This window comes from Rhinolophus hipposideros (assembly GCF_964194185.1).
Source record: "Rhinolophus hipposideros genome assembly, chromosome: 10".
In the NCBI taxonomy this organism is placed as follows: Eukaryota; Metazoa; Chordata; class Mammalia; order Chiroptera; family Rhinolophidae; genus Rhinolophus; species Rhinolophus hipposideros.
The window spans coordinates 71,029,010-71,045,936 of record NC_138056.1 but is presented as its reverse complement, the minus strand read 5'-3'; the positions used below and the strand labels follow the sequence as shown (position 1 = coordinate 71,045,936).

At 37.3% G+C, this 16,927-nt stretch overlaps 1 protein-coding gene across 1 annotated transcript; it reads left to right on the top strand.

Moving 5' to 3' along the window:
* Window positions 1-2,798: 2,798 nt before the first annotated feature.
* On the top strand, window positions 2,799-15,244 carry LOC308503203 (matrix metalloproteinase-27-like; the record flags this gene model as incomplete). Its single annotated transcript, XM_081062315.1, has 10 exons — window positions 2,799-2,929; window positions 3,744-3,982; window positions 5,159-5,307; window positions 5,400-5,528; window positions 10,326-10,487; window positions 10,666-10,786; window positions 12,320-12,450; window positions 13,206-13,365; window positions 13,928-14,031; window positions 15,000-15,244. The coding sequence occupies exons 1-10, from the start codon at window positions 2,828-2,830 to the stop codon at window positions 15,242-15,244; spliced, it is 1,542 nt and encodes a 513-aa protein (XP_080918441.1). The 5' UTR covers window positions 2,799-2,827.
* Window positions 15,245-16,927: the final 1,683 nt, after the last annotated feature.

The following is a 16,927-nucleotide window of genomic DNA, read 5'->3' as shown; positions in this document are numbered from 1 at the left end:
TTATGTAAGTAGAAGAGATGTAAGAATCTAACCTTAGAATTTAAATAATGAGATTACTTTTTATCTTAGTTTGAGGTTTTTGCCAGAAGCAAAGCCTAAGACCTTGGTGCATTTATTTTATTCGGAACATGGTCTAAGGAAGCAAAAGTGAGGTAGTAAACAGACTGAAACAGAGAAGGAAGGAAAGTCAAAACAAGTAAGTGTTATCAATTTTTGCTATGGACAACTGGAGCTCAATTTCATCAGGACCGCCTGAGAAGCCCACAGAACACCATTCAATTGTTCAAATCTCCAGGGAAGAGGAGGCTGGGACATTCATCTTTCAGTTCCCTTAACCATTGGGTGGCTCTAAGGCATTGACCTGTAATGCTCTATGACATCCCCACGCTCTGGGCAGAGAGCAGAAGAACACCCAGTATGTGCTTAAGGTTGGACTTTGTCAGAGCAAGGTGTGTTACACAGACTCGTCCACTGCCACTGAGGTGTGCCTAAGGCCACCAGAGGCATCTCCTCCGTCTTTGTTTTTGGGAGATTAAAATTAGTGAAAATTGAAGGAGTCTTCTCTGGACAAATTTACCAATCCAAGAAAAAAAAAAAACACAATGATTTATAGATACTGAAACTGTAGAAATATCAATGTGGCAGAGGCTGCTCGTTGCCTACATTAATGTGATTATCCTTTCTTTGCTTCAGTAAGACCCCAATTTCATTTGAGGTAGCAGTGAATCCTGCTAAAAGAATCCAGCTAAAAGAGTTTGCCACCTCGTTTACAGCTAGATGTGGCCATCTGTTTAATTTCTTGACAAAATGTGAAAGCAGAATATTGTGTGGGCTTCTAGGAAGAGTCTGGGAATTTACTTTTTTTGCCTTCCCCTTTCTGCTGCCTGTAATGAAGATACAACGGCCAGAGTTTTTGAAGCCACCTGGACCTTGAGCCATTGCACAAAGAGAGTGGGGCAGCAAGATAGATGTTGCCTACATCCCTGGTGGTGCGGAATTGTCATACAAGCCCTGGAAAACCAAATCTGGACTTCTCCCCTGTGAGGAAGAAATAAATTTTTATTTTATTAATCATATGTTATTTTCGGGGTTATTATTATTCAATCCCATCGAATACATCACATGAAACATCTGGAACCCACCCCACTTCCAGGCAGTAAATGTCAATGATTGAATAGCCTGCACATATAGACAAAGTTTCCAGTCAGCTTTCTTATCTCTCATTCTTTAACAGATTGCACAACACAAAGTCTCCAAACATTTGGAAAGAAAACTTCTAATGTGAAAAACAGACACCAAAAAAGAAACTTTGAAGAAATAAAGACAGTTCTAGGAGCAAAAGAAAATATCAAAATAAACTAAAATTGCACTTAACACTCTCAAATCATAAGGCCTATTTTACATCCCAAAACACTAACAAACTGCAAAAAAGTACAAAATAAAATAAAATAAAATAAAATAAAATAAAATAAAATAAAATAAAATAAAATAAAATAAAAAGACACTCAGAAAACTAAAAAGAGATCTTAGAAATTTAAAATATCCCTAAAGTAAGAAACTCAATAAGTGAACTGGAAAACAAAGTTGATAGAAAATAGTAAAGGATATATTAGAAATACAGATATTCAATCCAGAGGTCCAACAGACGTGTATTTCAGAAAGAGAAAGAGGAAAAAATTATCCAACCAATAATATAAGAAAATTCCCTTGACTTGAAGTTTTCATAAGGAAAGGGCCCAATGCTAATGCAAAAAGACCCACCCACATCAAGGCACATAATTAGGAAATTTCAGAATATCTAAGTAAAGAGATTTCTAACATTTTTCAGAAGAAAAAATCAAGAATCAAAATAAAAAGCTCCTCAACAGCAACACTGGATTCTAGAAAACAATGAAACAGAACCTTCAAAGTCCTAAGGAAAATTTATTTCAGCCTGAAATTCCATATCCAGACACACTCTCAACCAAGTGTGATGACGGAATAGTAAAGGGCATTCTTAAGCATGAAAACAATTTCCTTGTACCTTTTCTTAGATCCTCCATCTCCCATGGTTGTCTATGCATATATTTGCTCTGGTCAGGCCAGATTTTTAACAGCTTATTTCTGCTGTTGTAATTGTTTCCTACGGCCTCCCTCCACTCATATGCCTTCTCCCTTCCTCTGTGCATTCTTCAAGACCCAGTGCAAGCCCTAGCTGCTTAAAGACTCTAGGTCACATCTATCAACAGTGATCTGTCTATCTTCTGTCCCTTCTCAGTCTCTGGAATCTTCATTGAGCGTGGGCCACTTTCCTCCATTTTGTCTGGCATTAGTCTCAGTATATGATTGAATTCTCCAACAAGATTAAAGTGGTATTTTGTTCATGCTATATTTACAGTGGCAGGAAAATAGTAGGCACTCTATAAACATTTGATGTTTACCCTGGTTAATGAGGGTAATCCAATTTTTAATTCAACTGTCTCTTCATGATACCATGCTTCTCAAGATATTTTAAGGTTTCATCCCCAAAAAATATTTTATAAACTATCAAGAATTTATGGATAGGAAAACCTTCAATTTTGCAAGGACAAAAGTAACTCTGAGGCTGACTTCATCTTATATTTTATTCAGTAATAAAGAGTAGCTCTGTTTACTAAAACACTGCAGATCATGATTGCAAAATCAATTCAACCTAAAAAAAGACAAGAATATCGTGACATACTTCGTGGCAAATGTCCTTTTTCTGTTATTAATTAAGTGAGGATACAAGCCAATTCATGCCACGTCTCACTATTGTTTTCTAAATTCTATGCAAACAGAGCCAGGCTTCAACTGAAGAGAGAGAGGAATGAAGAGCCTTCTGCTTCTATTTGTGCTTTTTATAACATTTTCTTCCGCATATCCTACAGACCGAAAGATGGAAGATGAAGAAAACATGCAACTGGCTCAGGTACTGGGTTAATAAATGTTATTAATGACTATAAATAAAAAAATCATTTTGTTGGTTGTCTTAGGACCTAAAAAGACAGCAAATTCCTAGAAAAGAGTCCTGTAAGACTCTTGTGAGAAGCAGCTGCTTTTCATTTTCCTATCTCTAAGGACATCAAGGAACTGTGTGAGGGGTGAAAAGTGGGGGTGCAGAGGGGATAAAGGCAGGATTTGCCACAACTTTAAGCAATGGTAACAAGTGAGGAACTAGTGAGAGAAGAAAGGGGCTAGCTTTGCAAGAAGTGGAGATCCATCTAAAAGCATTTCAAGACCAGCCAGGAGGCTCCAACTATAATTTGGAGCCCCTTATATGTTGATTTGGACACTCCCTCTAAAATGCAATTCAGTTAATTTGCAACAGTTGGTTAAATCAATTGAATTTATACAAAATGAAAAATCACCTATCTCTTCTAGAATTTGTTTCAAAGAAACACCAAAATAAAATTAGCAGTAAAAATATGTAAGATATGTGATAATTTGACACATAGAAGAAGCTTGATTCTCCTTTGTGGAGATTTGGAGTTTTATGGGCTGAGTGGTTTGGCTAATTCGAGTGACACATAGCTCAACCAGCTCTTGGAATCTGAAAAAAACGGGGTGATTCCTTTCTTTCCTCTTTGTTTCCTTCCATTCTTCTTTCCTCCCTCACTCCTTCCTTTTCCTCCTTACTTATTTTCCCCACTAACTGCCAAAAAATATTTCAGACAATTTTGTTTTATCCTGTGATAGAGATTTGCTCTCCGGTAGTCTGTGCCTTTTTTTGTTTTTTTGGTCAGGTGTATCTCAACCAGTTCTACTCTCTTGAAATAGAAGGGAGTCATCTTGTTCAAAGCAAGAACAGCAGTCTCATAGACGGCAAAATTCGGGAAATGCAAGCATTTTTTGGATTGACAGTGACTGGAACACTGGACTCAAACACTCTTGAGGTCATGAAAACACCCAGGTGTGGGGTTCCTGATGTGGGTCAGTATGGCTACACACTCCCTGGGTGGAGGAAATACAACCTCACGTACAGGTAATCTTTCTGCAAACTCATTTCCTTCTAAACCAAAAAAAAAAAAAAAAAAAAAAAAAAAAAAAAAAAAAAACACCAAAAAAATAAATAAAATAAAAACAAGAAAAAACAAAACAAAAACAAAAACATGAATATATCCTCCAAAGAACAAAAATAGTAATAGTTTCTTTTACTGCACACTTCCTATACACTTGGCACCTCATAGATTTCATTTATTCATCCTCCCAACAAACTTGTGATGTAAGCACTCAGGGAAACTGCAACAAAAGTTATTTACCATAATACACAGCTCTTACCAGCAGACTGACTATGGCAGGTCTGCTCTAACCTCTAACCTCTGCCACCTCCATGTAAGCTCAGGACCAGAAGTACTGCCATCTGATTGCACATGCTTGAAGGTATAGATGACGTGTGCTCAAGAAAAAAGGGGGAGACCTTAGAGCACAACCAATTCATGCTAGAGACGTGTGTGAGTTAGAATTATCAAATCTCAGATGGACCCTGAAAGGAAGCTCCCGAGCAGATCAATGAAAGGGAGCTGGCTCATTGGCAGAAAGAGTATGAAGTGCTCCTGTGACCTGAGCTAGAGTCAGTGACCTTGATTATCTCTCTAGAGCCCTCATGACTGACCCTAAAGAGTCTTTCTGATAGTTCTTCCTTCATCTTACTGAGTCTTAGGGATTGAGATAAAAATAGGTTTAACAAAAAAGGGAATATAAAGAAAAGGAAAATCTTCCTGAGAAACTAACTCTTTGTGGCTCTCCAGTGAGACTCTTAACATGTGATGCACGCATGAGACTGATTTCCATAAGCCATTTGAGGAAATACATCTCAGTTCTTTTCAGAACATTTATAACACAGTCATATACACAGCAAACACATACCTAAGACTAACGCTCTCCCACTGAGCGTGTGATCTTAGGGAAGTCATTTAACCTCTTTGAGCCTTATTTGTTAAAGTGTTATAATGCTACCTGATTAATAGGGTAGATGAGAGAATTGAAAAAGTACTTTATTTAAGTATTATATAAATGTATTATATAAACATAAGAATAGCACCGTAGCAAAAGTTAATGCAGTATATGGTTAATAAGAGAGAAATGCTTTTCTTTTTGTAGTATGTGTGCATACATGCGTGTATAACCACCAACTGACATATTTTTGTTAATTTTTAAGAATTGTAAACTACACTCCAGACATGGCACGAGCTGATGTGGATGAAGCTATCCAAAAAGGTTTAGAAGTGTGGAGCAAAGTTACTCCACTAAAATTCACTAAGATTTCCAAGGGGGTTGCAGACATCATGATTGCATTTAGAACCCGAGGTAAGGTTTTCCACAGAGAGAAAACTATGGCTATTTTCATCTCAGGAGCTTTGAAGAGGCTGATTTTTTTCTTCTTATCAATTGTATCTTAGTCCATGGTCAGTGTCCTCGTTATTTCGATGGCCCCTTGGGTGTCCTCGGCCATGCCTTTCCTCCTGGTCTGGGACTGGGAGGAGATACTCACTTTGATGAGGATGAAAACTGGACCAAGGATGGAGCAGGTAATCCCAATTTTCTTTATAAACAAAATGTTATTATTCTAAAGAATCCCTAAAAAGAATAGCTTGGCAATTACGCGTAGTTGCTTCTTACTTTCCAATTTCCTCACAATTTACCATATTTCCAGATGACATTGATGGAAGTGTTTAATATCTATTCAGACAATTGCGCTTATACAATTCAGAGCCTGATCCACACAACACGCTCATAAAGTTGCTAATCCTGTTATGATCGGAGCAATCTTGACTTACTCATCCATTCATTCATGCACTCACAATGCCTGAAGTTTCACCGTGTGTCTGGAACTGTGCAAGGTGTTGCACGAACCACAGCATTGTACTATGAAAGTCCCAGCCCTTCAGAGGTTAATGATCTTGTGTGGTGTATAAGGTCTAGACGTACATATCACCATCATGGCAGGACATGCTCTATGTTGTACCAGCGGTAGAAGTCATCTGTGGGTATGAATTGGAAGAAGATTCTAGGGAGGTGGTAATTTTGAGTTAGTGATTAAAGGATGGTGTGTGGGTTCATGGCCTATATAGGTCTATTTACAAGCATGAACTTCCTCTTCTAACTCTTGCCCATCTGCCAAGGAATTAGACATAATCTTTATATTTGACCTCCTTAAGAACAACTGGGTTGATTTTTTTTTCTCCTATAGGGCCTGCTTGACACTAAAATAAGAGATATTTATTACTTTTTAAACAAAAAAACAAAACTTTACTACACTAAAATTATGTGCATCAAACAAAGGAGCTCAGTAGATTCTCAGGTTCTCTCCACTCTTTTTTTTCTATCATTGACAACAGTCATCTCGGGTCTTGCATCTGGTATCCAGGGTCCCAGGAAAGCAGAGGTGGTGGCTCTGCTGATGGGTGGTGTACGGGTCACCATTCATTCCTGACCAAGTAACTCCAGAGAGTCTGTAGGTCAATTTTATAGTTTCTTCAAAACTGAAAGCCGGTGACACAAAATGGTTCATGGCCATTCATTGCTAAGATTGAACATGTGATGCCGTTGTTTTTCCAAGGGCTAGTGATCAAGGAGGGTAAACGAGTCAGTACTGGCTGGACTTGAGGCACCAGGGGAAGTCTGGGGGTGGTTACTGCCATTGCCACATAAGTGAGCATCACAGACAAGAGGATGAAGGAGATAGGGTGACACCATCATCTAAATGACAGAGGAGTTGAATGGACTATTCTTGTTGTGTGTCTTCTGCTGAGCCATGTTCCAATACTTCTTTGGATCTGGCCTAAAGGCAGGTGGGTATGTCCAATGAGGCAATTATAGGAAATATCCTAATGCTTGCCCAAATCAAGATGACTTCTCTTGCTTGGTCAGGCTTTACTTTCATATCTAGAGGCAGAGATTAATCAAGGACTTCACTGTCCTTGTATCCCTATTAAATCCAATACTTAGTAGTAATTATTATTGTCTACACAGCTGTAAACCTTCTGCCAAGAGGGAGGTGTGATGCAGATTACGAAAAAGTCCAAAGAATTCTGAGCCCCACGTTGGCAAAACTTTCCTCAGCTAGGTAGGGGATAATTGGAGCCTTCCACGTAGTTCTGGGTAGATTACCAAGCAACAGTACCCAAATGAGTTGTCTTCTAACTGCTTTAGTACGTTCCTCAAGGTATAAATTGTGGGCCCCCGGAAACACCCAGCTGTATGACTCTTAGCTCAGTGACATAAAAGGGAAAATGTCTTCCTGCTTGCTAATAAAAACAGAAAAAAACCTCAAGCAAACGTAATTTCCAATCACATGAGGATTTTTTAATATAAAATGTGACAATAATGTATGATATATGATAACCTCTGTTACTGGAATATGTAAACTCTGTCTGTGAAAAGGGCACAAAAGTCTTAGAGTAACTTGCTAAAGAGCAATAGACAACAGTTGTCTTCTCCTCCCACTGCTTCCTGCGGGAAGGACAAGTCATTGCCTGGTGATGGAGGAGGGGTTTGAGCACATATAGTAGAGGTTTTCCCAAAAATCTCCCAAAGGGAGGTCAGTGTCAAGCCTGTATGTGAATGTATTTGTGTTACACATACACGTGCACTAAACATCTGAAACAGGACTTTCAGATGTGACAGAGGCAGTGCTGTGATGTGGAAAGAGCAACAGTCTGTAGTTTGACAGACTCTGGGCTTCCCCGTTTACTATCTGAGGGACCCTGGGCAAGTTAATTTTCTTACTCTCCATTTCTTTATCTATAAAATAAGGCTAAGAATGCCATTCTTGCAGGAAGGTGACAAAAATTACCTGTACTAAAGGTGAAAACACCTTGCAAAGCACTCGCCTATAGTGAACATTCAGAGTATTTGACATTGATGATTACGCTGATGATTATTAGTATTGATGATGATGATGATTAAAGTGATTTCCAGGCACAGCAATAAATATTCACAAAGGTACCAGTGTATAATTTATCTATTTAGTCACATCTCCAAGAAGGCAGAGACGTGGTCTTTGTCCTCCAATAAGATACGGCCTGTAATATTGTCAGCACATGATAAATGCTCTACAAATATTTGGTAAATGAAGTCATGCAACAATCTATTACTCAACATCTACTGTGACCCAGGCTCTATGATAGAAACAGAGTATACAATAGTGTACAAGACACAGGCCATGCTCTCCAGGGCTTTACAGTCTAGGGACACACACTCAAATGACAAGTCAAATCAGTATGATCAACACAGGGATAAAGGAAATAATGGCAATATAATAGGAGCACATCAAAGAAATTCCAACCCAAATACAGAGGCCAGGGGAGGAAGTGATGCCAAACCTGAGAATTGAAGCCTAAGCCAGAACTCGGAGGGCAAAGTGGAATAAAGTGTGTTCCAGGCAGAATAACCCAACCTACTCAAGTATTAAAATTATGGTGGATGAGAAGGCTAAAATAGTGAATAGGACACAGTTAATAGAGGGTCTTGAAGGCCAGGATAAAAGTTTGGACTTCATTTAGATGAGCTAAGCTTGAATTCTTTTTTTTCAAAGAGTTATTTGTTCCATCCCTGTCTGAAAGCTCACCCAGTAATACTGCCAGCCAGACAAGGGGCAACAGCAAAGGCCAGAGCAGAAAAGCATGAAAGAGAATGAAATAAGCCATTGCCATTCCATGTGTGTTTTGTGCAAATATCACTGGACAAGTTTCCATCATGTAAGTCCCAGTCTTTTCCCTAGGACCCATAGGCTCAGTTGCAAGTCCAAGAATATTCTATTGTATTTAGAATCTTACAGTCTAGTGGAAGGGACAGAAATAAAAAGGAATTCCACCATGCCTTGTAAGACTTCTGGTATGGATAAGTACAGGTTACTATGGTCTTGTGTAGGAGGCACATCTAACCATTCTTTCATCCAAATAAACAATGGTTGGTACCTAGCAACCATTATTAAGAACCCACCATTATTAAGCTGCTTAGCAGTCACCGAGAATAAAAGATAGTTGACACATGGTCCCTGTACTGAAAGGGTGCACAGCTTGATGACAGAAATAGACAATGCATAATGCCTTATGTGCTAAGACAGAATCAAGCACTGAGTCTACGGAAGCCCAGAGTGGGGCATTTAACTCAGCCGGGATAAGAGCTGGGGGGATAAGGGAAGCCTCACAAAGGACATGACTCCAGAGTGTATTCTTGAGGAATAAGTAGGATTGCTATGCTAAAGGGGGTGGGGAAAGATAATATTCTGGGCAGAAGGAATGGAGATATTAAGACAGAGATTATAAAAAAATATGGCATAGGCTAGAAATGCAAATGATTCAATATGGCGAGTTCAGGGAATATGAAAATAAAAGATGAGGCTGGAAAAATGAAGGGAGTAGATCATGGAAGGACATGTTAGGGTATTTGAAATTTTATCCTACAGCCAATGGAGAACCTCTGAAAAATATTAAGTAGGAGGAATATGATCACATGTAGCACAGCCTCGCAAAAACCAAAGCTGGCAGCTTCAATTTTTTAAATACTATCCATTTCTGAGACACCTATATCCCACAACTTGTTTATTCTGGGTTATATTTCTCCATGATGTAACTGATACCAATTATTAGTGTTGAAATATTTTTCATATAAAAATTTTTCATATGCATACGAGGTCTGACAATTAAGTTCGTGAACTTGTTGCACTGATGTTGCTGACTTTAGTTGATATCAGGGGGATTATTCATTATGAATTTATACCAACTGGAAAAACAGTTAACCAAGTTTACTATTTGGAAGTGCTGAAAAGGCTGCATGAAAAAGTTAGATGACCTGAACTTTTCCCCAACAATTCATGGCTCTTGCATCACAACAATGCACAACTCTCTCACACAGCACTGTGAGGGAGTTTTTAGCCAGTAAACAAATAACTGTATTGGAACACCCTCCCTACTCACCTGATCTGGCCCCCAATGACTTCTTTCTTTACCCAAAGATAAAGGAAATATTGAAAGGAAGACATTTTGATGACATCAGGACATCAAGGGTAATACAACGACAGCTCTGATGGCCATTCTAGAAAAAGAGTTCCAGAATTGCTTTGAAGGGTGGACTAGGTGCTGATGTTGGTGCATAGCTTCCCAAGGGGAGTACTTCAAAGGTGACTGTAGTGATATTCAGCAAGAGGTATGTGGCACTTTTTCTAGGATGAATTCGCAAACTTAATTGTCAGACCTCGTATAAGAATTATCTGCTGTATGGCAAGCCATTTCTTCTTTCCCCTTAGTTGCTTCCTAATCTTAAATGTAACCATTCTCCTTTTGAGTAACTCATCTACTCCTGTTTTCCTTGTTTTTATTAAGGATTCAACTTATTTCTTGTGGCTGCTCATGAATTTGGTCATTCACTGGGGCTCTCTCACTCCAATGATCAAACAGCTTTGATGTTCCCAAATTATGTTTCCCTGGATCCTAGCAAATACCCACTTTCTCAGGATGATATCAATGGAATCCAATCCATCTATGGTGAGCAACATCATAAATGAATATACATGAACTAAATAGGAAGTTTTCCAGGAAGGAAGCTGAGAAAATCACTTCGTGAAATATTATCATGAAGAAAATATTCACTTTGGTAAGATCCTCCTGTAGGTATTTCCACATGCCGTCTTAATTCACCGTGGTATTTCTTTTCTTATCAAAGGACGTCTGCATAAGGTACCTGCTAAGCCAAAGAGACCCACTGTACCCCATGCCTGTGACCCTGCTTTGACTTTTGATGCTATCACCACTTTCCGCAGAGAAGTAATGTTCTTTAAAGGCAGGTAAACCCATTCCCTTAAATACCTTAACTTCCTATGGAGATTTTTCTTTTCAAGAGATTTCAGGATAAAGAAAGTATCTTAGGAATAGTTAAAAAAAAAAAAAAAGTGTGCTTTTTTTTTTTCTTTCATGTTGTAACTGCCCATACTGTTCAAATGTTTTACTATGTGCATATATCTCTTACCTGTCTGATAAATTGATTTTTGAATGTTTTTAAGCAAATTTTTAAATTGCCATTGTATTTCATAAGAAGGTGAAGTGGAGTCTACTTTCAGTGACTTCCTAGCTTAAATAATACACCAATCCCAGTGGTGTGTTAGAGCTGACATAATGCCATTTCAAGATCCAGTTGTTAAATTTTCAGTTCACATGGCTTTGGTAGTTTGAAACTGGCCATTGTTGGAGTGTTTACACTCTGGAAATCAGCAGATAAAAAAAAATTGGGAATTTTTCTTACCTGCACAGTCAGTTGTTAAACACGTATCAGCAGACTATTCCTTAATGTTGCATCAATAAAGTGTTATTTATAGTAGGAAATCTCTTCTCACACTATGTATAATTTGTTGGACTTAAATTACAGCATGGTGTGTTAATTATGTATGTCATAACCATATTTTTAAAAAAACGTATCAGGACATATACCATCTGACAAAGATATAAAGGCAAAAGAAAAGAATATTTGAAATCAGACTCCTTTCAACTCAGAACTATGTAGCACTATAATGGCATGCCATCACTTTTATGCTCCTAACAGCAGACGCTGCGAGACCACGTGTCAGGGAAGGGTTGCCAGCATGGGAAGGGGGATAAAATATAAGGATTTTTTTCAAGTCTCATTCATAGACTCAGAACTTTACAGCCAGAAGGGAAAATGTTTTGCCACACCAATGATAACACTTCTTTATTCTAGCAAACATTGGCAATGGGTTTTCCAGACGGGAATTCCCACCCATTCTCAGGAATTTTTTTCGCTTTCCCGTTCCGGAATCCCGAGATATAAACTGTTTTCTGTTCTCCACGATGAATCGTTTCCACAAAGTGACGGCCGATACTACCAACCATCTGGGTTCAAGGAGCTGATTTTCCCGATTTCCCAACCAACTTTTCTTGGGATTCGGGAATGGGAAAGTGAAAAAAATTCCTGAGAACGGGCGGGAATTCCCACCGGGAAACCATAATTGACACCAGCAAGTTCTTAGAAGGCTTGGTGCTGGTTTAGAATGTTTGAGTTTTGCTGCTTTGGCAAAAATGAAGCCATTGTATGTACTGAGTACTGTTTATGGGATTTCCATGGATAACTTTCTACTCTAAGTACCCAAGTGAGTGAGCACAAAGGCACGTCCTGACCTTGGCAGTCCGAAGGGTAGAACTAAACTCACACACCCCCTACATTTGCCGAGGGAAATTGTGTTAGTGCTGTAAATTATTTAAGGAATATATCAGCCAATTAGATCAAAGACAAGCCTCAGTTTGCCGTGCTGTCATTGACAGATATGTATAGGCTGTATGTGTAAAGTGTTTTTTCTGTAACACAGGCACTTATGGAGAATCTATTGTGATATCACCGATGTTGAATTTGAATTAATCTCTTCTTTCTGGCCATCTCTGCCAGCTGATATTCAAGCTGCATATGAGAACCCTAAAGATAAAATTCTGGTTTTTAAAGGTAACTTTTTCCATCATAATTTCCCCATCCCCAGCCCATATGCCTGAACTTAGGTTCCTGTCATAAAGAATAACTATCCAGGGATTCTCTGAGGCTGTAAAAAGAAACACCATCCCAATTACACAGGAGCTTTAAAAACACAGTATGACAGAAACTAAAAGATAGTCTTTTTTCTGCCAAATAAAGGTATCCCATCTCTCTTTTATATTCCCTTTTTGTTCTATATTCCCAGATTTAGCAAATAAAAATACAAGATGCTTTGACTTTGAGATAAATAATTTTAAGTATAAATAATTTTTAGTAAATATTGCATTTTGGATATACATATACCAGAAATTAGTCATTGGTTATTTGATATTCAATTTAACTAGTATCTTACATTTAATTTAGCAACACTATTTTTCATAAGAATGTTATAAGATTACTTGTCTTTGAGAACACTTGGGTGTTAAAATTTAGGAGAACACGTCCAAACACACTTATTTCTTTTGTCAGAGTTAGAAAAGCAATCAGTACAGTGAAACCAATTGACATGGGTATGCACACTATTAATTATAGATATATGTTATTTGTGTAATATTAATGATATAAGCAGCTAAAGAAAGTAGTAGGAATAAATGGAGACATAAGATTACTACATCTCTAAGCATTGAACCTAAGAGGAACTAGGCATCTAATTATTTTCAAACTTATTAAGACATTTATTTCTCACTCTAGAAAATAGACCATAAGGTAAACCCTTTCTCTCTTTCTAGATGACAATTTCTGGATGATCAGAGGATATGCTGTTTTGCCAGATTATCCCAAATCCATCTATATGCTGGGCTTTCCAAGATATGTGAAGAAAATTGATGCAGCTATTTGTGACCACAACACAAGAAAAACCTACTTCTTTGTGGGCAATTGGTGCTGGAGGTAAGTTTAGAAAAAATTGATTCCTTTCTCTTATTCTGGAGAAAAATATTCACATAGCATCACTTTAACACAGGCAAAGATAAAATTAACCTATAATCTTAAAATGAATTATGTTGAAGGCAATTTCAGGTAGATGACATTCATCAAACAAAAGACTGTTTTAATGAGTCCAAAGATCTCTCTCTCACTTGAAAAACAAAGATAAGATAAAATAATAAAGCTGGCAATGTCAACCAAATTGCCAAAGACACAAACATATCCAGTCAAAATCTATGCAAGCTCCAAGCTGAGCCCTCACTTTGATTTAACATTTCCTCAGAATAACATCAATCTGACAAATGATGTGTTTTTTTCCCTTATTGGTTCTTGTTTTCAAGACACTATAAATGATTCAACAAAACATAATCTTTGCCATATTTTTTTAAATTATTGATCCAAATAGTTTTCCTCTACTTGGCTTACTTTTTCTCCACATCACTGCTTGGTTCCAAGCTGGGCAGTAGAATAACTAAGCTCCCCAAAGCAAAGAACCCCTGGAAACTTTTGAAATCCATGTATCCAGGTATGACGAAGTGACCCAGAGCATGGACAAAGGGTACCCAGAGAGACTGGTAAAATACTTTCCAGGAATTGGTGTTCGAGTTGATGCTGCTTTCCAGCATAAAGGTAAGTATCAAGACCTAAACTCTTAGGATACTAGAAGACTTTATTGATTATAAAAGAAGACAACACAGAAACTTAAATGTTTCCATTTTAATGTAATTTTACTGCTCTTGAGTACATGTAATAATAAATTTTAATCCTGTGGACATCATCATAAGCTGAGTAAGTAAGTCCTGAATCGTATTCTCTGTTACACCATTTTAAATCCATGCAAAAAGTACCAAAATTAGATTTACTTCTCATTGATCCAAGATACCTCCTAAAAGATACCCCCTAAAGAGTTTTAAATGTAAAAAATGACTAAGCACATAAACTGAACAATAATTCTCAAACTATAATGTATATAGTTTAATATACATTAATATACATTAGGATTTGTGTGTGAAACTACAAATTTTTCAGAGTTTCTGAGGCAGTGGTATTATGGGTGAGATCCAGGAATCTACAGTTTTAAAAGAACCTCAGGCAATTAAATGTACCAGTCCACCTACTATTATCCTTAAAGACAATGGCCTAGACCATGGAGTAAACAGGAGTTCAAAAAGGTTTTTGAGGTGTACAACCTTTTATTCCAATGATATCAAACACAGAACCTCAAAACCTAAAATGGGTAAAGTAAAACACATCTAAGGAAATGAGGATGTAAGGCCCGAGGCCATACCCATGGGGGCCTTTTCTCCCCCTCACTGAGACATTTTTGAGAGCTAGTGGGAACCTCTAGAATAAACCAGTCTGGCTAAAAAGATAGTAAGCGCCTTGACGTTCATGTTTTATACCTTAGTTTCTTCGTTGGGGAAATAAAAATAATATTTCTCATGTGATAGTAATAAAGTTAAACGTATTTATATAATTACACAAGTTTCTTTTCTTTCCATAATGTTCAATGATTTTATTCTATATTCATAAAATTACAAAGTATGGAACCATTATACAGTTGTGCAAGATAACTAATCATGATTTTCTCTCTCTAGGATTCTTCTATTTCTTCCGTAGATCAAAGCAATTTGAATATGATCCTAAGACAAAGAATGTTACCCGAGTGATGAAAACCAATACTTGGTTTCGATGTAAAGAACCATTAAACTCATCATCTGATTTCAGTACCAGCGAGGAAAAAGTAAATTCAAGAGGAGTGGAGATGTTTTATCATAAAAATTTAAACCTGCTTATTTTCAGTATTGTTCATGTGCTGAAAAAAAACTATAACTATCAATAAATTCATAGCCCTAAAATAAACATCAAGAGGTCTTTTACTCCGAATTCTGCTTCAAAGTAGAATAAAACTATAATAGCAAGTTGCCAGGCCTGGTCATAAATATCTATTGGGTAAAGATTCAACAGTTATTTTGAGGTACCTGATTCTTTTTGCAGAAAGTTATTATGTATAAACAAAACTCTCACTGTACTTTAAGCCTATTTTATACTTTGTGGACCTGAAGAAGTAAGACATGTGTCTTATAATAATTAAATATTGAAGACATTTATTAAACCAATGTTTAGCGTTCTATTTTGTCTGGACCTTTAAAGTTGGAGAGGCCCAATAAACTGCATCCCTCATCCAAACCCACATTCTGAACCCACTGAGAAATAACACACAGTTGGGAAAGCAAACTCCCACTTTTATTACTGATAAAGCTGATATTGGAGAATGTACCTGGGCAAGCAAGTTTCCTAATGTCAAATTCTAGAATGAGACATACTTACACACAAATCATGGAAAGAATTGGAAATCACCAAGCCTCTCCAAGAATGTGAGCTCCATATAGGCTGAGTGCAGCCCAAAGAGAAAGAAATAAGGATAGAGCTACATATGCCCAGTTTCTACTCCCAAATTGACCAATCAAGTAAGGTATTCCACCTGCCAAAGACAGGAGTGACAGCCTAGAGAGATGCTGGAAGTGTTATACTAGAGGTATAGTATATCCCAACAATTAAGGAACTAGCAGGAGTAGGAAAGTAGTGTTCCCTGCAACCGCACAAGCATAGACCAATGCATTACTTAGAAAGCTTAAAATCAAAGCTTTTTGCACACTGATCTCACATACTAGAAATGTAGAGATTTCCTCCCTGTGTTTGAGATATAAGAATCACCTAAACATAAACCTATACGTGGAAAGTCCCTGTTCTCTTTATTACACCATGTATTTGCTGAGATTCTAAATTCTTATGGTAGGCTTTTACTTTACACCCTCAAAGCTAAATGCTGAGTAAAGCTCTTCATAAATTTTCTGACCCAGAAGGTGGGAGGTTGTCAGTTGAACCTGATTCTGATAAGGTAATAGAATGACCAGGTGTCAACTGATAGAAAATAAGCACAGAAAATCTCACAATTGCTACCGCTACTCCCCCCTACTCACAAATTTCACCTGAGTTCAGTGTTGACAAATCCCTAAAAAAGGGGGGTATAGAAAAGATTTAATGTATGTTTGAAATAGGAAGTAAATTTTAAGAAGTACAGTTTAATACCTAGCATGTAGTAGATAGCATGTTAGTCTTTGCAAAAAATAGTGCTGGAATCATCAAATATCCACACACGTTTGAAAAAAAAAAATTCTCAACCCTACCTCACACGACTCACAAAAATTAACTAAAAATGGGCCTAGACCTCTAATAGAAAAATTAAAAATATAAAACCTCTAGAAGAAAATATTTTTTAAAAATTTGTGACCTTGGAGAGATTTTTAGATAGAACATAAAAAACGCGAACTATCAAAGAAAAAATTGACAAATTAAACTTTATCAATATTTACAACCTTTGCTCTTCACAAAACAACATTAAAAGAATGAAAAGTCAAGCCACACACTAGAAGGCAATATTTTTCATACGTGTGTGTGTATGTGTGTGTGATAAAGGATTGTATCCTGAATATATAAAAAATGCTTATAATACAAAAATAAG